The 23,630-nt window shown below is 40.2% G+C and overlaps 1 protein-coding gene across 3 annotated transcripts in view; it reads right to left on the minus strand.

Moving 5' to 3' along the window:
* PANK1 (pantothenate kinase 1) overlaps window positions 1-23,630 on the minus strand; it is a 50,828-nt gene that overhangs the window by 19,861 nt on the left and 7,337 nt on the right. For all 3 annotated transcript variants that reach the window (XM_036928694.2, XM_036928695.2, XM_036928696.2), the window contains exon 2: window positions 5,693-6,045. In XM_036928694.2, coding sequence (XP_036784589.2) covers window positions 5,693-6,045 — 353 coding nt within the window. The remainder of the gene's footprint in view (window positions 1-5,692; window positions 6,046-23,630) is intronic.

Below are 23,630 nucleotides of genomic sequence, written 5' to 3' on the forward strand. Positions count from 1 at the left end.
ACAGTAGCAGCCCACTGTTGCCATGGTAACGGGGGCTCAGTGATGCCAGAAGATCCCATTTTCCTGAGAGCCGGAAATCCAGATTTTTATGTGAAATCATCCAGTTTTTAAGTGCTGAGACCTAGTTAATTCTTTTTTTTTTTTTTTTAATATTGGAGGCCAACAAAACCTATCTGGGGACTGACTCTGACATCCTTCCCACTATTTTATACATATTCTAATGCTGACCTCTGCCGTGGGTCTTCAGTAATGACAGATCTGAAAGACTGGATCAAACAAACATGCAGATGCAGCTTAGCTAATGGGAACATAACCTTGTAACCACGGTGTGCTGTTAAATACTTAAACACCAGCAATCTGGGAGCAAAAGCCCTGGATTATAGCATCACCAATTTTGTTGGCATAATTGCCCCCATCATGGCCAACTTCAGCTACCAACCTGATGTCATTAAACATGGAACTAGGAAGACATGCACACATGGGCTCTCTTACGGCAGGAGGAACTGGCCCCAACGGCTCATGCTTCTAACTCTCCTTAGCACTTCCAGAAGGTATGAGTTCTGTTAATTCCTAAATTACTAAACTTAAGCCACACCCCTAAACTTAAAAACAGTAAGCCTGAGCTTGCCCTGACACTCAAATGTTGTGTAAACAATGGAGGCTAATAAAAAAAACTACATCAATCTCATGTGTAGGACTTTAGGCCAGAAGCTATTATTGTTACCCATTTTGTAGATGAAATGCATCACTAGGGATCAGCAGGTTAAGTGACTTACTCTGGATCCCAAGTAGGGGAAGAAAGGAGTCAAGTACAAAAAACTTTCAAACTGTAACTGTGATGAACTAAAACAATGCTGGGAGCACTACCAAAACCACCCAAGCAAACATGGGTGCAGTGGGGCTCTCAAGCGTTAGGGGCCACCACAGGCACCTGCAGGGTCTGTGGGAACACAGTGTGCTGGGCCCCACTCCCTGTTTCTGACAACAGCCCGGGCGAGGCTGATGCTGCTGATCCTGGGACCACACAGTGGTCATGAGTCCATCCGCACACACCCCGGGGAGGTGACACAGGCAGCTGCTAAGGCCACGTCCTCTCCCTGACAACAGCTGTACTAACTCACTGGGTGGCTTTCAAGAACCAAATGAGATGGCTGTGTGAAAATGCTTGGGAAACGGTCAGGGACTATACCTGTGTGAATTATGTGAGAACTAAAATAATTCAGCTCTCCTTATCTCAAGCTGAAATACATTTGGAAACACTATTTCCACACCGAGACTCTGTTTTTTAGAGGAAATTCTGTGATTCCTGTATGTTAGAAAAAAGGTGGCTCCTAAACACAAGGCATGCTTGGGACACAATCGTAAGAGGTTCTTATGGGCTTCCGCTTGGTTTATCAAAAATAACTAAGAGCCCAATAGATAAATCTGGTTAAAAGCTATCCTGAGACGTTCCATCCCTACTCTTATGAGAGTATTCTATGGACCTACCACACCCTTTATATCACTCTCCTGGCAGTTGGGAAATGAGTCCCCAAACTGTATTTCAGAAATGAATAAAATGCACATCTGTATGATACCTTATGCTTCCCAAGGTGCCCTGGCTGACACTGGCTCCATAAATCATGTTGGAAGTGGCAGAAAAGGTTATCTTACTAGACCAAGAACAATTTGCATACAAAATGGTTGATTGTGAATGACAAATTACAGGGCTCTTTTCTCCTCCTAAAGGAAACCTTTACAATAGAGACCTGAGAGCGAGATGAATTTCAAATGTGTCCTATGAGTGAGAAATATAACAAAACCTCAAAGATGGCTTCTTCCTGCACACACCCTACGATAAAAGGCACCGGAGTTAATGGTCAAAGGTGTCAAGCCAGAACGAAGTGGAAAACGACAGTGTCTACTGCACCTTGTGCTCCTGCAGTGCCACAGGTCAGTGCCTGGAGAGTAGCGGGAGTCTTGCCAATAATAATGTTATGGAACAGAACACTGAGATTAAGGATTTCAAATATCCACAAGAACCCTACACCCCCCTGAGGGTTTTTCCATTACTAACGTTTTTAGGTTGTTCCCTTGGAAATTTCCGGCTTAAGGCCAACTCTTACATCCTCACACCTTATAGAAAATGTCATGAAGCAACGAGAAAATCCTTTTCTGTTCCCTAAATCTCCTGTTGACCAAATAAGATTGTTGTGCTATGTCTGTTTGTTCAGAGGGTGGGTCTTTGGGTTTTTTAACTATTAAGAGTCACTCTAGTTTCTAATTAATGTTACTCTTGAAAACTCACATGGAAAAGCAGCTATTGTATGGAAGAGCTAGGTGGACAAAAAGGAGGACTTTTTTCTATAAATTTTCTATGAGAATACATTCTGAGGGATACTCTTGTTCAAGTTAGGATTGTGGATGAAAATACTAGATATGGTTCAGAAAATGTCCTGGTAGGTTCTCTAAAACAAAACTCACAGGATAGGGACAGTGGGGATAAACACAAAGCTCCCTGAAATCTACATAATCACACTGGAATCTCCACCTTGAGGACCACTTTTCTAAATGCTGCAGATTCCTCATTGGCTTGTCAATTTCTTAGACCACTTGTAGTTAGATTAAGACTTTCTTTTGTGTTCCATTTTGTGAAGGTTAATTTTTGCCAGTCAGAAATGTGTGATGTGATCCTTAAATGTTAAAAGAAGGAAGGGAAGGAGGAAGGAAGGAGGAAAGGAAAAAAAGAAGAAAAAAGAGAGGAAGAAATACAGCTTTGTTTAACTGAAAATATTCTACACAGGGTCTAATTTAATGCTTGTCCCAAGATTTACAGCTTTTTCTTGCATATTCTAAACTGAATGAAGACTAGGTGACATTAGTAAGGATAAGCACATTTACTATGTATGAAAAGGATATAGTCATCAAGTTTAATGATTGCTAACTAACCAGGATCAGCTGAACATCTTTTAGTTAGCCCTAATTATTGAGATTTTTAAAACACATTTCTACAAAGTTGTATTATACCAAAAACAGTGATTTAAAAAAAAATAACAATTTATTGTATTGTATATTTATAGTATGTGCATACACTGTTTTAATATTTGTTGGAATGTTTACTATTTACAGTAGTATATATTGCTCCTTTACAATCAGGAAAGCATTTAAAATTTTCTGTTCTGGAGAGGGGAAGAGTTTGGATGCAGCATACATCAAAGGGCCTGAGCACTTACGGTTCCCTCTGCCTAAAATACTCTTCCCCAGATATGGGCCTGGTTTGCTCCAGTGTTACCTCAACACACAAAAACCTTCCAACTCGCCCTATCCCTGTTGCCCTATTTTATCCCCTTCCATAGCACTTACGGCCATTTGGTATATCCTATATTCTCTTATTTGATTATTGACTGTCTCCCTGATCAGAATATAATCCTGGGGGCGCAAAGGGCTTTGTTTTGTTCATAACAGTACTTGGTACATAGAAGGAACATGACAAATACGTGTTGAATGAGTGAATGAATGCTTAGGAAGATGATAAAACCTATTCATCCTCACAAACCCTGGAAGAACAGGCACAACATTTAGTGCACTGACAAGCAGGCTACGGGAAGAGACCTGTCTTTCTCAATTGTATCTTCACTTTGGCCAAGACAGCACAGACACTGAAGGCAGTGGTATACTTTCTTTATAGATGTATGCCCAGCTGGCCAGATCATTTGAGGCACATACTCCAGACTTGCTCTCCACTTCAGGCTATTCATTAGGCTCCAGCAACCCTGCCTGAAAGAGCAGAAGCTTCTTTATCTTGGTTTTAATAGACAGGAACTTTCTCAGTACAGAACCTTGAGAGACACAGTTCCTCATGGCCAACCTATATTACTCCACAAGGAGGGACATGGGCATTGACAGGGGTTGCATAAATGCTCCAGGTCACCTTGATTCTCTTCAAGTTCCCTGGCGGAGATGGAGAGATAGGATTCCCTTGGGGGACCTGGGGCACTCACGGCACTAGAGTGGGGTCAATGTTTCCTTCTGAATCTGAATTGAGCTGACGTTTCAGCTCTTACCTGGGGGGCCCTACCAGAGCCTCCTAATCTCTCTTTAGCTTTCATTTCCTTATCCATGCAGTGCAAGAATTCTACATGTCCTGTTCTTCAAAGGTCTCATGATCCTTTCTCTTCTCACCACCTTACCAACCACCTTTTTGCAGATGATAAAACTGAAGCCCACTAGAGGGATATGTACGGCCCTAAGTCACCCAGGCAGTTAGGTGCAGAAACAGGACTAGAAATCAGGTCCAAAGCTTTTTAAATTATGAACTCAAATTCACTTTTCATGCTCCTGGATCTCAGTCTTCTCAGTTTCAGAAACTTCTTTGATCACTGGACCCCTTTGGTGGGAAAAAGGTCCCATGGATTATTTAATTAAGTGGCAGCATCGAATCCTACTGCTGGGTAGGGAAAGGGGACACGGAAGAAAACAGTCAAAACTTGAATATAATCAGTCTTACTTAAGATATGTGCTAGGACTCCACTGACAACTTTTTTTAGAAACTACTTAGTACATCAATGAGATAAATGATGTTACTTTTGATGACACAAATAAAATTTGCATTTATAGCTTTATTAAATGCCATAAATAATGCATTGATTCATTAATTTATTCATGGTAGATTTATTAACTGATAGATTTTATGGCAAGATTGCATTCCATTAGCTTGATGACAAAATGCCAGTCATGGGCACTCTGTGAGAAAATGTATTTTACAATTTACCTCACTATATTTATAACTTGCTGGCAAAACTAATCCCCAGATTTTCTAATCCTTTTTCCTTTAAGCGATTAATGTTCAATCACTTCAATCTAGCTTCCCTTATTTTCTATATCTATTATTTCACTTTATTCTCATTTTATTCCCTATGAGATGAGGCTGGACATTATAGAAAGTATCTTGGATATAGAGATGGGAAAACTAGAACACATAGCTGTTAAAGGATTGCTAACTAAAAAGAAAGTCTGGACTCAATGCTTCTCATTCATGTTTTCCATTTAGCCAAATCTATCAAATCTAAATGAGCAACACAGAGATGGTATGCACTACCGGTCAGGTTACAGCATTATTATTATGTAGAACCATACTCCCCAAATCTTATTCATTAATAAAGGAACTCACTTATAAATAATATCAATATTGTTGGTATTACTTTTTTTTGTGAACAAAACTTCTGAATGACATTCATGAAACACAAAAGAGCAAATGGATAGATAGAATAATTTTTCATAGGAGTTATAGCTTTTCCCAAGAGCCTCAGTCTATGTATTTATAAAACAGGCATAATGATTATGCTTTTCATGGACCTGCAGTGAGAGGATGGAAAATTCTTAACTGAAATACCTCAGAAGGGGGTTTACATCATCTTTACCACATTGCACAGTAGTAATTACAACAGAAACAATGATGACAAGAATGGCTAATAATTACTGAGCATTTACTAAATGCCAAGTACGTATCAGCTCATTTAATCCTTCATGTAACAATCCCTTGAGGAAGAAACTATTTGTATAGACGCAGGCAAGGAAGGTGAAGTAACGAGAGCCCCCAGCGAATCGGCTAGCTCCTCCGTAGGAGGCGCCGTGGTTAGGGAACGGGCGGAAGACACTCCTTCCTTCTCTCACAGGGGGTTTTACTGTTTTGGCAAGGACAAGACCGACCTACCATTCTGAAGTCCTCCTCAAACTTGAAAGCCCCGCCTCCCGTGGCACAGAGTGTGGTGTGAAGGCTGGAGAAGTTCTTCTCGCTGCCCATCTGGATGAACCTGTGCATAGCGCAGCTGGGGAAGCGGATGAAGTGCAGGTTCCCTTTGCGCCCACACATGGTCAAGTTCTTCAGTTCCAGGTGGACGTCTCGGATGCCTGTTTTCCCATAAGCAGTGTTAGAAGTCAAATATTTCCTGATGCTCTTCAGGTTCTCCACTTCCTCCTGTTCCTCTTCAGCTGTGATATCCTTCGGTTCAAAGTAGACCAGTTTAACCAGCGTTCCACCGATATCCATGCCGAACCACGGGAAGGCTAGTGGACAGAAAGACAGTGTTGCTGAATTTTGTACATTTAAAGACACACTCAATTTTTGAATATTCAAGAATGAAACGAAGTGGTGTCACATATGCATTTAACATTCAATTTACCCGAATTCAACTCTCTGTGCCTAAAAGAAGAGACTGGCAAGGAGAAATTTACAATTTAGATGGTGTCCATGATTCTACCCACACTGTCTATGTATTTATAAAACAGCCATAATGACTATGATTATGATCTCTCAATTAGAATAGGCCTTGGAACTGAGTGGGAGATGAGAACTAAGATTCTGCAGTTCCCTAGGCCAGTCTCAATTCCCATGTACGTCACAGGGCCTGAGCATCTCACCAAGCTGCATGTAATCACAATCCTTATCGGTATATATTTTGCATATATCATGGCTCCCACATGCTGTTTTATCAGAATCTCAGCTAAAGAAACAGCAATTCACTTTAGCTGTGATCCAAGCCAGCTGCTCCACACTTGGTAAGCAGTAACTCTAACAGTATAGAAAAATAAAATCCTAAACTCCCAGAAAGATTAAAAGCAGCAAATTCCACTGACAAAACTACGTTAACAACGATCGTATTTTCTGTGCAGAAGTTTGCAAAGCAAATCCCACAGAGCCCAGTGTAGGCTGGGAAGCTTGCTTGCCCTAACAGGAGGTCAGAGACAACTGGAAACAGTTCATGCCTACTAGACGAATTCAGCTCACAGAGAACATTTTTGCTCCATTGCTTAAAATTCACTGTCAGCCTGGTGTATATAGTAGGTAAGGCCTCGAATTGGGATTCAGAAGCAGCAGACAATAACTTGCTCACTGCAACCCCTCCACCTCTCTGGACCTCAGTTCCCCTATATGTGAAAGGGTGGATTGCATTAGAAAGGTTTCCTGTTCTTTCCCCACTATAAGCTTCCTATGGATACTTTAAGAAATACAAAAAAAGTCACAACCACCCCTCAATCATACAGGCTGACCAGTACCCTCATTTTAAACCCTACCGAAATAGTCTATGGCTTGTCAACAGATGCCTGGGCTATGCAATCAGTGCTATGGTTATAATCCATTCTTATCAAAATAGGGAAGACACCTACTCCTGGACAGGATGGTGGAAGTGTATTCTGGAACATTGCTACGAAAGCAACACATTTTGGAAAGACACTGGCAATATCTATTAAAATTAAAAGTACACATATATTTTTAATCCAGCTAATCCATCTCCTGGTCCATAGAAAAGAAAAGCACCAGTATTCAAAGATAGGTATAAGTGTTCACTGCAGCACCTTTTAGGGCAGCCAAATTTAAAAAAAAAAAAAAAAATCTGGAAACACGTGCTTGCCCTTTAACAGGGACACTGTAAAGTGTATGACTTCCAAACGACAGAATACTGGGCAGCCATTGAAATGAATGAAATCTAGCCCAGCTGCCTGCAGAGATAGCCACAATCTTTTGTTAATGAGAAACCTGAAAGCTGCCTAGAAGTGTAAATAATGTATTTACCCAATTTGGTTTGAAAAAAGGCGGGGAAGAAGGGAGGAAGAGAGTAAGAAAAGGAAGGACACTGGAAGGAAGACCCCTATGTGTTTATGATCATATGCACACACAGAAAGGTATAGAAGGCCAACCCTTCAAGTTAATATCATTAGGGGGTCGCAGGATGAGCAGACTGTGTGGGTGAAGGCTAGAGATCAGAGAAGGGGATGGAGACAGTTCTACACTTAGAACTTTAAGGACATGCAGAAGGAAAAAAAAATAAGAATTCAGTGAGAATGGAAAATCGAGACCTCTCAGCATAGAATGGACAGAACAAGCTGTGTGAAACCCAGAAAATAATCTAGTTCTGTACCAGAAATTCAGTATTCACCCAGCCACAGCTGTCACCAGCCCTGTGGGATGAAGAGTCCCTATGTGGCCTTTTGTTTGGTTGGATATTGGTAAGTACAACCAACTACAAAGTGGACTCACTTTTAAAAACGCCAACAGGAGACACTGAAACATTATATGTCATTTAGAATCCTGGTTTCTCCTTCCTACTTTCTGCTCACTTTTGAGTCTTTTCAAAGCTTTTGCTGGCAACTCAACAAAACAGTGGAAAAAAGTGTAAAGTTTTGATGATTCAGTTAAATATTTAACAGCAGTTTTGGTTAAGATAAAATGGGCAAATTGGATTACTGCATTAGTTTAAATGGTGATGGAAACTGCTTTGAATTACCTATGCTCATTTATTACTTTCATGAAAAATTGAATGCTCCTCTATTCACATCTTAATGCCTTTATGGGACCCTGTCATATTTTAAGCATACAGTTTTATTCATCTTCCTGATGTCAAGGTCTACCTAAACTACGTTTCCCATATACAAGCAGTGGATGGAGATAGAAGAGAAGGGAAGGACAGACATCCTGACATAGCTATTGTATGTGACGCACGTTTTCTCCAATCCAGGATACCCAGATGCTTTGATAAAATCAGCTGAACCACTGATAAGCGTCTGTTCTGTGTTTGCCAGAAGTGATGCTGGTTCTAGATTCAGAATGTTTGCATTCACCCTTTACTCCTCCTCCTTAAACTAGATGCCATTTAAAAATTTTTCTAGAATATGCATCATGATGCTCAGCAGGAGACCAGGTTGAAAGTGGACAAGAATAATACTGCAAACAAAGAAATTGATGTACTCCTTCAAAATGGTTTTTACCACAGTGAGGTGTGTATACACTAGAAGCTGATGTTCATGAAACAAAGTGCTGTATAGATCAGTAGTTCACTTTAGGTCCAGCCTCTCTCTTAGCATATTCTAAAGAATAAAAGGAACTATTTCCTAAAGAAATTCTTGCACATGAGCACTAGGAGATATATACAAAGATGTTCACTTTTGCAATATTAATAATAAAAAACCTGGTAACAGTCTAGATGTCCATCTATATGTAAATAAAATGTGGTTTATGATGGAATACTATATAACTTCAAGGATCAATTAGATTTATATGTCTCAAAACGGATACAGTTCAAAAATGATGCTGAAGGAAAACTGCTTTAATGGTGAAAAGTGATGTTCAGGTCCTCAGTTCCAGGCCAGAGCAGGTAAGTACAGGCATGGGACCCTACAGAGCTTTCCCATGGCAATGGGAAGCATTCCAGATAGTGGCTGACCTGTCAACCTAGCTCTTGGGAGGGAGGATACAGCCAGTCTTCATTGCACATACACAATGAGCATGAAATAAACCTTTACTCTTTACTCTACCGAGATGTGGGTATTGTCTGTTAGAACAGAGCCTGGTCTATTCTGACTGCTTGAAATAAGACTTGCTTTAACAGCAAGAAAAAATGTGGCACTGGCTTAGAGGCTAAGCAGCAGGGAGTAAGGAAACAGATCTGGAAGCAGGCAAAAGCATTTGATAAAACCCAATTTGTAACTTGGAGGGCAGATAACATACCTAAAGAATTAGTAGATCCTGTGGGAGAGGTTGAAAGTCATCTGTTAGTAGCATGTGTTAGTTACTATTGGCTACTACTGGCTGCATTTTAAAATGGGTAACCAAAAAAAAAAAAAGAGAGAGATGCTCTCATTAAATAACTGACACTTCACGAGCAACAAGGAAAGGGAATAGAGTCCACCAATCAGCCTTGCAAGGTTGGAAAAACCAGCTGCTTCTTTTCTCCAACAGATAAAGGATAAAACTGAGAAAGGCTTTGCGTGAAAAACATCAATTAGCATTTTGCTTTGGGGTGTGGTTCAAGGAAGAGCATGGCGGTCACACTCACTTGACTTAATGGCTTGACACTCTGAAAGATTGAAGGTCTCCAAATAGAGGCCGTTAAAGTTGTGGCTTCTTAGTTAATTCTTTTAATTAGCATAGGAAAAGAGACTTGAGGTGTGGCTTCCCCACCAAAGCCTGATAGGTTCAAAGTATCATCAATTAAGTCAATAAATATTAAGAGATTGGAAGCAAAAGCCCTAAGATGTACAGTGAATAAAAGCATGCCAAGAACTGAGGGCTTGGCATATGGAATCATCTAGAGTTAAATAGATAAGAAACCTATGTCTTTTTGAAAAGAGTTATATGTACTGCTAAAGAAACCACCAGCCTGAACCTAAAAAGTTGGGAAAACTGAGAAAACAGTTTTCCTAAAGAACTGTTAAGCCCCCAACCCTTTAAAGCTGGGAAGCAGCTGAAAACGTGGCTCCAGCCCCTAAGGAGGGCATATTCTTTGGTGCTCACTTTAGATGTGGTCAAGGAGGTTACTGGAAAATGCCAAGGGCCAAAGACAGCAATAGACTGGGGAGGACTTCCCCGAGAGAAGAATAAAGACATTCTCTACCGACAAGGCAGGATCCCAGGGGGATTTTGGAATGGCTTCAGCATTTTAAAATGACTGAGGACCAGTGATTGGCTGTCTTCCACTTGCCCTCTTTATGAATAGCAGTGCACAAAGGGTTTTCCAATTTTGGTTTCACTGTTATATAGTAATATATAAGGTGGGGGAGGGGGTCAACATCAGAAAACTTGCCTCTCTTAGTTCAGAAGCCTCGAGCTCAAGAGGACCCTGGTCTAGAGTTTGTGTCAAAATGACTTTGTATCACACCCTAATTTAGAGTCCCCTGGGCAGGCATCCAGATGCCATGACTGGGTGGGGCTTGCAGGTTGCCCCCTTGGAGACAAGATGACTATATTCCACCTGAAGGTGGGAAAGCAAGCCAAATACCTGGTAATCAAAAAAGCAAATTGTGGCGGTCACTAGTGCTGCCGGCCAGATATTTCTGGTTCTCCTCCTACTAGGCCCAAAGGGGTTAGACTGCATGCAATTCCAAGACATCTTATAACTGAGCTGGGCAATGTGCCTTAGCTGTCCAGGGAGTTGTGAATGGAAATGGTATATGTCACTTCAAGGCAAGAACTTTATGGCTGGTATGAGACCTTTTCAGAACTTTTTCTGTTACCATGACCAGAAAAATCTAAGATAATGATTGCTCCATCAGCTGGGTCACAGAGTGAAGACAAGGCTGAATGGAGCCCCCACCACCACTCAATATACTTGTAGTATGAAGGAAAAATAAACATTTGTTGTTTAAAGCCACTGAGATTTGAGGGTTATTTGTTACTGCAGCATGATCTTGCCTATCCTGATGAATACCTTCCATCAAAATCTTTGGCTGGTTTTTTCCTCTGGAACCATTCCTCTCCTATAGGACTAGATCCAGGGACTGTCAATACTGCTGATAAACGTGGTAGCTGAGAGTTAATAAAAAGGTAGGTAGGTCCTGCTGCATTTATTTCTGTCTAAAAATTCACCAAACATCAAACCAAGATGGGTAACCTGGTAATCATAAAAACCAGGAAATGAATCTGTATTCTAAATACTTGGTGAAAATATTCAAGAAATTTTATTGGTAGTTGATGGCTTTAAAACAAAGCCTGTTTCTTAAAGACCTTTTCAGAACAGTAAAATAGTCTCTGAGGGGCACTTATTTTTCCGGCAGTAAATTTCAAGGGTTATACAGTGAACTCCAAATAGCAAAAAAATGAGCAGAGTGAAACACTCTCTCTCTCTCTCTCTCTCTCTCTCTCTCTCTGTCTCTCTCTCTCTCTCACACACACACACACACACACACACACACACACACACACACACAGAAAAAGTTTCCTAACAAAGAAACAGTTCTAATGGCTAAGGGAGCCTGACATTAGAAAATCTACCTCCTCCTGAACAAGAAGCTACAGAGCTTTAAGTGTTGTTCCTGGAAAGGCAAGGTTCCCCAACACTAAAATTTCTTTCTGTATGTAAATTCCGAGAGCTCAGGATTAGCTCCTGTGGGCACTGAGTCTGACTCAGTCACCAGTTGCTGTCCTGGGCAGCTCAACAGATATCTCAAGGTTCCACCAAGTCAGAATTTGTTGTAATAGCTGTGAATAGAGACCAGCAGGACTGAATTTCTCCCACTATTTGTGAATAGATCTGTTAAGCAAACTAATAGGTGGAAAAGATGTTCTGAGGATTGTGTAATTAACAGAAAAATAAAAAGAATTTTAAAGCACTTCAGATATATTTTTACACTAACATTAATACTAATTATGTTGAAGTTGCCTAAGGACCACCATATGTTCCAAAAAAAAGTTTGTTAATTTAGAATCCAGGTGAGTAATAAGATTGTATTTCTTTAAAATTTTGCAGAGGGCCAGCCTTTCCTTTATGACATCTAAATGTGGTTGAGAGTATAACGTAATTTTTTGCAAATATATTTATAGAGGCATTTAATGCTATGAGGTGAAAGGGACCTTCAGTGGAGCCCAATACCCTGTTTACAGATATAAAAATGAATGCTTAGAGAGATCAAGGAGTTGTCCAAGGTCACCCACAGTAGGTACAGAACCCATTTTGATCTTCACGAGCCAATACATTCTCCATTTTTCAAAGCTAGTCTGAGCTGAGTTGTTTGTCACTTGCAATTGAGAGCATCCAACAAACAGAATGATTGTGGGCAAGTTTCTTTCTTGGGCCATTTACTAAGCTGTAAGATGGAGGTGCACCAACTAATTACCAAAGTTCTGTCTGGTTCTCACATTCTGTCATCCTCAATACACACAAACAAAGCTCTTCAAAACCATACTTACAACTGCATCAGACATAAAAGTTGAAAACCAAAGAACTATTTAAGGACCTTGAAGAAAGTGGTAAATGTGAAATGTAATAAAAGGTTTTCCATAACACTGTAAAGAAACCCATAATTATTGCACATAGAGCAATCTGCTAAACATTAAATACTTTATGCAAAGAAACTTGAGTCATGTTTTCTTTAAAAGTAATGCAGACCAGATTTCTTTAGTTTGAATTTTAGTCACATGGCAATACCCAGTGTTGGCAAGGGGACAAGGAAAGAGCACCGAGAATGCCAGTGGGAATGGGAATGTGAACTGGTGTAACCTTTCCATGGGGGTATTTGGAAATATATACTAAAAAGCTTCAGATTCTTATACCCTTTGATACCTTACTTGCACTTTACCCTATAGAAGTGATTATGCATGCATTTCAAAAGTTATCTTAAAAAAAAATTGAAGTTTTACTCCTAATGATAGAACTCACTTAGTGCCCCTAAATAGAGAGCTGGTTAAATAAATGATCATCTATCAGTGCAAAGGAACAACATACCAACATTAAAGTCATTTGTAGGGTGGCATTTAATGATGTAAGGAAAATGTTCATTATATATATATTGTTCAGTATATAAATGTTCATATATATATTGAATATATACATACATTATATATTCAGAGACTATTTCAGTGTTCTGAAAAGGTCTTTAAGAAACAGGCTTTGTTTTAGAGTCATCAACTACCAATAAAATTTCTTGAATATTTTCACCACAGTATTTAGAATTGTTTTCACCTATATATAGGTGAAAAGGGCAGGTGAGTAAATCGTACATTTCATATGATTAGAATTCTGTGTGAAAATTAAATGGTTATGTACACAGAAAACAAGACTGGAAATGAGATCAAAATGTTAACAGCCATTATCTCTGGATCATAGATTAGCATGTGTTTTTTCTTCTTCCAACTTTTTTGATGATGCACTTCAGTTTTTTATAATCAATACATTAATTTTCATAATCAGAATTATATTAGAATTCTCAATCAAAAACTTCTCTGTAATGATGCAAAAGAAAAACCCAATGTTTTCACTTTGCTTCAACGAGCAGAGAGCATCTGTGGTCCTGCCCGTGAGAACAGTACGCTTTCCCCAGGTCAGCAGCTTCCCCTGCTCAGGCCGTCCCCTAGCCACATCAAGCCTGCTACTGAGATTGCTGAGACACAAGCCAGCCACACTGGCGGGGAAAGCCTGACACCCCAGAGCAGAGCTGTTTAGCTAGTTAGGCTCTTGACATCACAAGGGCCCCCGAAGGTGGGAATTTAGAGTAGGAAGTCCTCATCACCCACCTACCCTGTTGTCAGGACAAATCCTGTATGTTAAACAGGGTGACGGAAGACCCTTCCAGGAGCGTAGGCATATCTGTGGCGAGGGATCACTGAGGGGAAGGTCACGCACCCCGTGTGACAAGAGCCCTCCTGCCACTGGTACAGCCTCCGATCCCATCAACTTTCTCCTCACCCAGACAAGGGCGGGCACAATGGGGCTGATTAAATTCCCACATACGAAAGGGTAAAAGAGAACAGCGAGGATACCTTTCAGAACTTCCGAGGCAAGTAGAAATATTTCACATCAGCCACCAGAACTGAAGTCTGAATTTCACTATCCTGCCACGCAGGCCCAAATTACCTGTTAGGCACGTCAGACTCAGTACCTAGGGGCTGCAAGATTTTTAAGCAGTCATGAAATACTATAATTTCTTTTAAAATCAGAAGAAAAAGATGAACTCTCAGGTCAAAGAAAATGTTGTCATGTTCATATCAACACATTCATCTGTACACCAACACAGTCGTAAAATATGTCTTCTATTTATTTTGCATGAAGGAAGGGGACTAAAGGCCAAGGTGCCTGGGGACCATGAACGTGACCCTCTGTTTACATTTTGCTCCACCTCCACCCCAGGTTGGAACTGACAGGATACCTGGCCAGAGTCTACTTTGCATTTGCAATTTGAAGTAGGTCTCTCTGTGTTGCCTACAATTGTATTTCCTTAAAGAGACTTCAATTTTAGTATGTGGTACAACTAAATTTTAAAGTCAAAGGTTTAATTATTTTTAAAGATAACTGGCTATAATCAACCATGTTGTTTCTCACATTCACCTCACCATAAAAGCCACCTTTGGCACTTGTTGAAAATACCTGGAGATTCCAGTGCAGTGGGACTGGAGAAAATGTCTTCAGTGAGGGGGCACTGGAATTCAAGTTCAAGACCACTGTTCTAGCTGAATAAAAATGAATGCTTTAAGTAGCCAGACCAGAGTGTAAAAGTGAGAAGTCAGAGTCTGAATGAGCCACCCTTGCTTGTAACTAACTACAAGAGCACTCAGGCTGACAGCTGAAGGCAATGCACAGTAATGACCCAGCAGACGTCCCATTCCCAGGAGGGATTCGAACACATCTAATTGCTTGTTAATGAAATTATTTATGAACCATTTATAATGTGAATGCTGCAGGTGATTTTCAAATTTAAATACATCTTTTGAAGTTATCATCCATCCATGATTAAACCCCATGGCTATGGCTTTAGGAATGTTTCGCATATGATCACATTTCACCAGTGCACTCCTCTCTCCCAGTGACTCCCATTTGAGAGGTCACCCTGCATTCTTCCATGAAAAAGTGAGCTCTGGCAACAGTCCTCATGTATTGAGGTCAGGCAGGCAGACATTCTTTGATTCACAACCCACGTGGCTGACCTTGACACAGACAACCACATGAAATCAGAACAACAAACAGGAACACCAACATAAAAGCTATGTTCCTTTTTTTTTTTCAGGTTAAGATTTGGGCGGAAAAAAAGCCCTTGCAGGGTGCCATTCTGGTGGCCTCTATAAATATATTCTTAGCTCGGATGTGAGCCAGGATGAACAAGAAGGGGCAAGATGCAGCTAGAGCTAAGGGCGCCCAAAACGTCAACTTTTTGGGCGTAAACTTTTCCTGGAGTTTCTTCATCAAGTCCCTGAGCAGCTCAGTGAGGTGCAGTTTCTTTCCCAAGGTCCTGGAGCCTCTCCCTGCCACCCTCATGAAAGACATCAGAGCAGAAAGAGAGGTGTCACTCTAGTAACAAGGAGCTCATCTTCTCCCTGTCGCCCCTGTAGTCAAGCCCTGTATTTTTGTTCTAGGTCTTCAGGAGGGGAAATGGTAGGAAATTGGTGTCCCATTCCACAGTAATGTTCTCAGGCTAAGGAGATGGGAGGAAAACACAACTGCAGACAGTTATGGTCATCATCTCCATTTCTTCAGGCAGGAAGCTGCCTGCCCTGCCCAGTGGAGAAGCAACGGACGCTGAGCATCAACCTCAGCTTTAATTATGCTACCTTCATCATCAGAAATACGATCCCTGCACTAAAAAGATTTCATAGTTTTGACTGTGCAGAGAAGTGCCATGGGACATGAGTTCAGTGCACCTGTATGTCTATCTCCAATGTGGTCATTTCAGCCACCACAGTTGGTCACAGCATCCACCCAGGAATGGCTCCTTCAGCTACCTAATGCCCACACCAAGGCTCAAGATGGTAATCTTATTACCTACTTAAACAAATCCCAATTTAAACCACCAAGAGGTTTAGCTTTATATCTTGATAAGCCACCAGAGCAAGCTTACTCACTCTAGGGATACTGCTGACAATTACCAGGGAGTGGTTAATTAGAGAGGCTTTGGGGAGAACAGATTGCTAGGCGGTACTGCCACGCAGAACAAACAGGTCTACCAGAAATGGGTTCTATTCATTTATTTTTGCTCCATTGGGGAAGTCTGGTAAATTTTTGAAGTCAAACTGGGTGGGGACTAAGTCAAGACATGCCACTGCTCACATGGCAATGCAAGCTGAAAGAAAGAGGAAATCACAGCAACCTCTTCAAATAATCCAAGACCAACTTCATGCTTATGCATTGACTGATTCATTGAACAGTTATTTATTTTGTTCCTAGACAGTGTGAGGCACTATGGTACATGCAGCAATGAACCTGCCCCCTTGGCACTTAGTATCTAGCCCATAAGGACTGATCATTAACAAAGAACAGTCTGGAAAGAAGGAGTGAAAACTCTGCCAGCTTTATGCAGGGTTCCCTCTTAAGCAGAGTAACTATCACAAAATGTAGCCTGACACTTCCTAGCCATTCAAGAATCTTCTAATTAAGCTGGAGATGACATTCAAACCTACAAAAAGTTTAAAATCACAGGATGTTAGTGTTGGAGGGGCATACGAGCTCTTTTAGGGAAGTGCACATCAAAACCACAGGGAGATATTACTTCAAACCCACTAGCATGGCTATAACTTAAAAAATGGAAAATAACAATTGTTGCTGAGGATGTGGAGAAATTGAAACCCTCGTACACCACTGGCAGGAATATAAAATACTGCAGTCACTTTGGAAAACAGTTTGGCAATTCTGCAAGAGGTTTCACATAAGTTAGTATATGATCTGGCAAATCCATGCTTAGGTATAAACCCAAGAGAAATGAAAACATATGGCCACACAAGAACTTGTAGCAAATGTTTAAACTGTCAGCAGCACTATTCATATAGCCAAAAAGTGGAAATGACTCAAACATCCATCAGGAAATTAACGTGGGCTATCTCCATACGGTGAAATATTATTTGGCGAGGAAAAGGAACAAAATACTGATACACACTAAGACATGGGTGAATCTTAAGAATACCATGCTAAGTGAAAGGAGCCAATCACAAAAGACCACATATTATATGATTCCATTTATATGAAATGTCCACAATAGGCAAATCTATAGAGACAGAAGGAATAGTGGTTGCCTAGGGTTGGGAGTTGTGGAGAAAAAGAGAAGTGACTACTCATATAAGTTTTCTGGGAGTGATAAAGATTCTAAAATGGATTGAGGTGATGGCTGCACTCTGTGAATATGCTAAAAACCACTGAATTGACACTTTAAATAGGTGAATTGCATGTGAATTATACCTCAATAAAGTGGACTTTATAGATATATAAAGTTCTGGCTCAACCTTCCATTTTATAGATAACTTTTAAAATATGAATGCCAAATTATAACTGTTTTTGAAGGAAACCTTTCTAAAATGCATGACCCACTTTCCCATAATTGTAAAGAAAATAAACAGAAAAAAATGTTTGCACTTTCTGATGATTCAGGGTCCTATGAGAATCAGTTATTGTGCCTCGTATACACTGATGCCCTCAGGGACCACCTAACCCTGTGCTTCCCAGGCTGCTACAGTTTGACTATTCTTTTGTCTCTGTTACATAGCTTTCTGTGTCTTGCTTTTGAATTAATGCCGTTGATTGCTTGCTGTTATCAGTGTTGCTACAATAGGTCTATACCAAAACTGCTATGTATGAATGCAGAGTAACCAGAAAATCAAGTCTGTTAAAACTGTGACTTTGGTAAGAAGAAACAGAGCACAGGAAGTACTTCCATGTATAAAATGCACAAGCTTCTCCAATTTCACCTACTTTCCAGCACTGAATTTGTTGCCCTCCCAGGTTCTGAGCTGCCTCTTGGATTACTGCTGGCAAGTGGCCAGAGTGACGATCATTGTAATTAATAATAAATGTTTTTTACTATAACAATTTTTATCAAAGTCACAGCTAGATATAATATCTAATTGGGCGAAGAGATTAAAACTGTAAAAGTGTAAGTATGAACATTCAAAATATTTTATTTATCTGGTGCCATTTAGAGTGCCGTTCTATATCATTAAGGTGAGATTTTCAAACTCCTTAGCACTGAAACCTTTTAATCACATCTTAACTCTGGGCCTCACATGTGAAAGAGATAAAAGCAACATCTTATTTACATTGGTTTATTTTACAAAACTTACCACATGTTTAATATACAGTTCATCAGGGAGAAGGCTGCTGTATTGAGAATCATAAAGGCTGGAGAACTGCCACTTACACATGATAGCGGCAGTTTCATGAACTTCAGTGTTTGATTTACTATTGGGTTTGTTTGGATTACACAATATGGGGAACAGCTTGATTCACAGAGAGTAGGTGCAAAGCCTAACTGATTTTTGAACTGCTTTCCTTGCAATCTCAGGGATTTTTGAATCAAAAATGATTCAGTATCTTGAATTTACTGAACTGTTTCACAAAGTTTACCGTAATTTCACCAAACAAAAGCATCTAGACCTTATAATAAGTGCTAAAACACTAAGGCAGCCTTATCAGGACTTGACAGGTTACTCTTTTGCTTATTATATAACCAACCTAAGCTAGTAAATTTGCCAAATAAGTATGTCTGAGCCTTGCCTAAAATTTAATCAAGTGTGATATACTTGTGCTGAAGTGGTATATTAGCTTGTGCAATTTTATGTGGACACACATGCACAGCCCAAACTTTTAAAAAGATTTCAGAGCTACAAACTTGCCAATCAATGGTCTGTTAATAATAATTCAGAAGAAGCTTACTCTAAGGTCTATAAAAAATGAGTTAATCCAGCAGCAGCCTGTGTATCAATTAACAATAAGGATTTACTATGTGCCAGGTACTGTGCTGAGCTTTATATGCAATATTTAATTCTCATTACCCAATGAGATAGGCATTATTATTATAATACCCATTTTATGGATGATGAAACTGAGGTTCAGAGAGGTTAAAGAACTCACCCAAATATTTGTTAGGTGGTCTCCAGCATGCTTTTTTTTTCTTATTAAAGTATCATTGATATACAATTTTATTAAGGTTTCACATAAACAACATTGTGGTTTCAACATTCACCCATATTATCAAGTCCTCAACCCCCCCACTGCAGTCACTGTCTATCAGTGCAGTAAGATGTTATGGAGTCATTACTTGTCTTCTCCATGTCCAGTATGCTTTTTAATTACAACTTTTAAATAGACAAAAATATTTTTAAAGAAGAATTTTGAAGAAAATATGTGGAGCCCCTGGAAGTTCCATCCTACACATAGCTGATAACAAATATACATTCACTGCAAAACAAAAGAGCAAACCTAAACACTTTATACCCCATTACTTATATAGCCTAGTATAAAAACAGGTATTAACGATGTCCCTAAATTATCTGAAAATATTAAATTATACTTATTCTTTCAAAGAAGGCAGGGGTATATAAAATGTACTTGAAGCACATTTTTCATAAAACTGACAAAAGTTAAACCAGTCCTGACAGTTACATACAGATAAGAATTCACTGACATTTAACTGGTTTCAGGCCCAGGAACGCTTGCCAAACAAAACTGATACAGATACTAAATAGATTCGGGATCTTTTCCTTTGTTCTTGCGGTTACTCTAATACAGAGTCACAGTTCTAAAGGTTACCTAGAATTGCAAATCTCAACACACTTCAGCAGTACCCATCCTGTTAACCTCCTATAAACCCCAGGCTCAACTCTGAATCCAGCACCTCCAGATTCCCAGGCCTGAGCCCCATCCTTCACTTCTCACCTTCTTTAGGGTGGGCGCTAGCTTGCCGGCCCCCACCCTAATGACTTCAGGGGAAATGAGAGGGGTGGAATTCCTTCACTACTGTTCCTAATCTCTTATCTCAATTTCAAGACAAAAACTACATAGGAGAGACTAATCACTTCTAGTCCAGTGATTCTGAGGTGATCCCAAAGTACCCTTTTGGGCACTGACTATTTCATTCCAAGAATAAGGTTTCAAATCTCAGACCGAGAAAAAGTGGTTAAAAATTAATCATAAACAAACATAGCAGGTACTGGCAAACAAATAAACCTCTGGGGCAACAGAATATCAGTTTTTCTTCAACAAACAGGATGTAACAATTTTAACTGTGGCTAGATAACTGAATTTATTCATCTGACTGTGGATCACAAAATACTAGCCTCAACTAGGTATAACACATTGTTAACTTTTTCAGCAAATAATAGATTATGTTTATGTCTTTAAAAAGGAGTTCTTTTTTCTTAGAAATACAGATGAAAACATTTATCACTGAAATGATATGATTCTTGAGATTCACTGCAATATCATCCAGTTTGGGAGGTGAAGGCTTGTATGTAATAGATAAAATAAGATTGGACATGGGTTGATAATTATAGAAGTTGAGTGGTGAGGAATTAGCAGTTAGTTTTATTATACACTCTAGTTTTGTATAACACTTGAAATTCTCCTAAATAAAACAATCTCTTTAAAAATCTTTCCACTTGCTCCAAATATTCATTCAGGAGATGAGAGGCCACACGGAGCACAATGAGTTACCTTTGGAGTAAAATTCAAATGGGGATGAACTGGGGAAGTCCCTCTTTTGCCTCACAGATCCTACTTACGGAACCAAACATACCAAACTCCTTTCCCTCTTGGCTGGGACAAATTTCAACCTGCCTGCACTAACCAGAAATATGAAATGAAGACACTGTGGCAACTCCACCCTGCCACTGCAGCAGCAATAAGGGGACCAAGCACCCTAGAAAGGTATGAGGCTCACCTAGGGCCTGACTGACCCCTATTTAAAGAAAAAATGCTGGTGTTCCTCAAACCACAAATAATAACACGTAACAAAATAATTCAAGTCATTCAAAATAAAAACAATAGCGAATCATGAAATAAGTATAAAGACCCAAGTTATGACTTTCCTGTGATGAAACTTTGCTGCACGCATGTATACAGATAGATACAACATCTATCAGTCTATATACATATAATGTCTATCTATCTATATACATAACGGCATGTATATTTTCTTCTCCTTTCCTTGGTTCCCCTGCTGCACTGCTGGTACACTAACACCAGCTTGTTCAATCTATTGGATAATCCAGCACTGAGCCCAGCTATACTCAAAGTAGAAATTTAAAAGGGAGAAAGGGAGGCAGACAATGATGTGATTCTAAATTCTAACCTTGTCTCATAGTGGGCCTCAGTTTGTAGAATACAGTACTTTCTTTCCTGAGAATGAATCTCCCTTGTCTAACTTTTCATCCTCTGCTATTGTCCCTACTTAGCAGAGGCCAGGCTGACCTTTCCCTCTTATTCTCTGCCTCAAATACTTTAATAATTCAGTCTGTATTACTGATGCTCCCTCCCTGGGACTGTTCTCTGAGTGACCTGTGACCTGTATCCCAGTCAGTGGTGTACTGGTAAATATTTAACAATTGGCTCTCTGAAAATAAAGCCCTGATTTTCAGCATTTTCCAGTTTCCATTATGCAAATACACCCACTATGGATGATTTTGTGCCTCACCAATGCAAGGACACTGAGTACAAAATTGGGAAGTAATGTGTCTAACCAGCTCCCAGAGCCTGTGGCAGCCAGCTCCAGCACACCACGAGGACTCCTGGCTTGACAAGGATAATCCCAGTGTATGACTGTGGCCCTGGCATAATTGTTAATGGTACCCTCTACCACTCTTTAAAACTGTTGAAGAAATATTATGTGGTCATCCTAAAGAATAAATCACATTCAAACCACATCCTCATAGTAAAAACCTTCCATGAAAGGCAAGAAGATTATCTCCTTGACCAAACTGACATTACCTTTCTTAAAATACATGACATTTCCCCTAAATACAAAGCATTTCTTTAGATGTTTTTCACCAAATACAGATAATTGGGGAATGATAAACAGCTGCAATTATGTTCAATCTTCCAAGCATACAGAGTTTAGTGACTTATGGAACTGCTATAGCATTTGAGTAAAATCAAGTGAGGCAACTGGTTTCAGGCTACACTCCAGGTGGTATTATATGAAGCTGAGTATCTCATTCAGAGTCTAACTGGCCCAAAGGAATAAAGCTGGCTAGCCTTTGTGGAAACCATAGGGGTTACTAAATCTCACCATTCAAGGCCACCCAAGTCAATACTTACCTGATTCCCTTTATGACAACCCCAAGAAGCCAACCTCCAGTCTAAGCTGCAATACTTTCCAGCAACCCAGTACAACCCAAGCTGAATAACATGGGTGGTGGAGTCTAGCAGGCGAGAGTGTGGTCTTAGTTCTTTAGAAGGAAGGACCTTAAGGAAAAGTCAAGATAAAATAGCTGTCTTTAAATATCTAATGAGATGTCATGTATAAGATAGAACCCTGCATTGTCAAGGAAGACAGGGTGTAAGTTATGGGGAGGCAGATCCTGACTTCGTGTAAGGAAAGACATCTAACACCACCCACCATAATAATAGCTGACATTAACTGAGTGTTTATGTTTTGATGGAAGCCTTGCCATACTGCTGACCTATATTGAACTTGAAGTCGACTAAGTCCATCCCTCCCATTTGCACTCCAGGACTGCTCATCTCAGGCTGCAAAGGATTTGTTTGTCCAGAGGCCCCAGAGGATTCTTAGTAACTGGCACTGCCCAGGCTGGCCACAGTTCACAGAGGTTCATGCAGGTCCAGTCTGTCCTGAGCTGCTATCTTAAGGCCTTGTGCCCTCCGATTCAGCACAGAGTCAAGGCCAGGCACACCAGAAGTTTCACGTGCTGGTCTTTAAGGCAACAAGTGCCCAGAAATATGCATCTCATCCTCTGCCAAGCCAGTTTGCTAGTCTGTGAGTTACACAGAAAGCCTGGGAGCTGGATGCAGCTGCTATGAATTCTGAAGCCTTGTTCAATTCATGCAGCTTTTATAAAGGAAAAGTGCCCACCTTCCTAATTCTTCTCATCTCTTTCCTGCATATCTGCCTCACTCAAGGGTTGAGATATCCAACAGTAAAGATCAAAGGAAGATTATTTCTTTTTTAAAAATAACTTTGTCCTAAACAGCAGCAGAATCACAGAACCCATGAATGGACTAACAGTTACCAAAGGGAAAGGGACTGGGGAGGATGGGTGGGAAGGGAGGGATAAGGGTGGGGAGGAAGAAAGGGGGCATTACAATTAGCATGTATAATGTGGGGGGGTATGGGGTGGGCTCTACAACATAGAGAAGACAAGTAGTGATTTTACAGCATCTTACTATGCTAATGGACAGTGACTGTGAAGGGGTATGTCAGGGGGACTTGGTGAAGGGGGGAGCCTA

The sequence above is a fragment of the Manis pentadactyla genome, chromosome 8 (genome assembly GCF_030020395.1).
Source record: "Manis pentadactyla isolate mManPen7 chromosome 8, mManPen7.hap1, whole genome shotgun sequence".
Classification (NCBI taxonomy): domain Eukaryota; kingdom Metazoa; phylum Chordata; class Mammalia; order Pholidota; family Manidae; genus Manis; species Manis pentadactyla.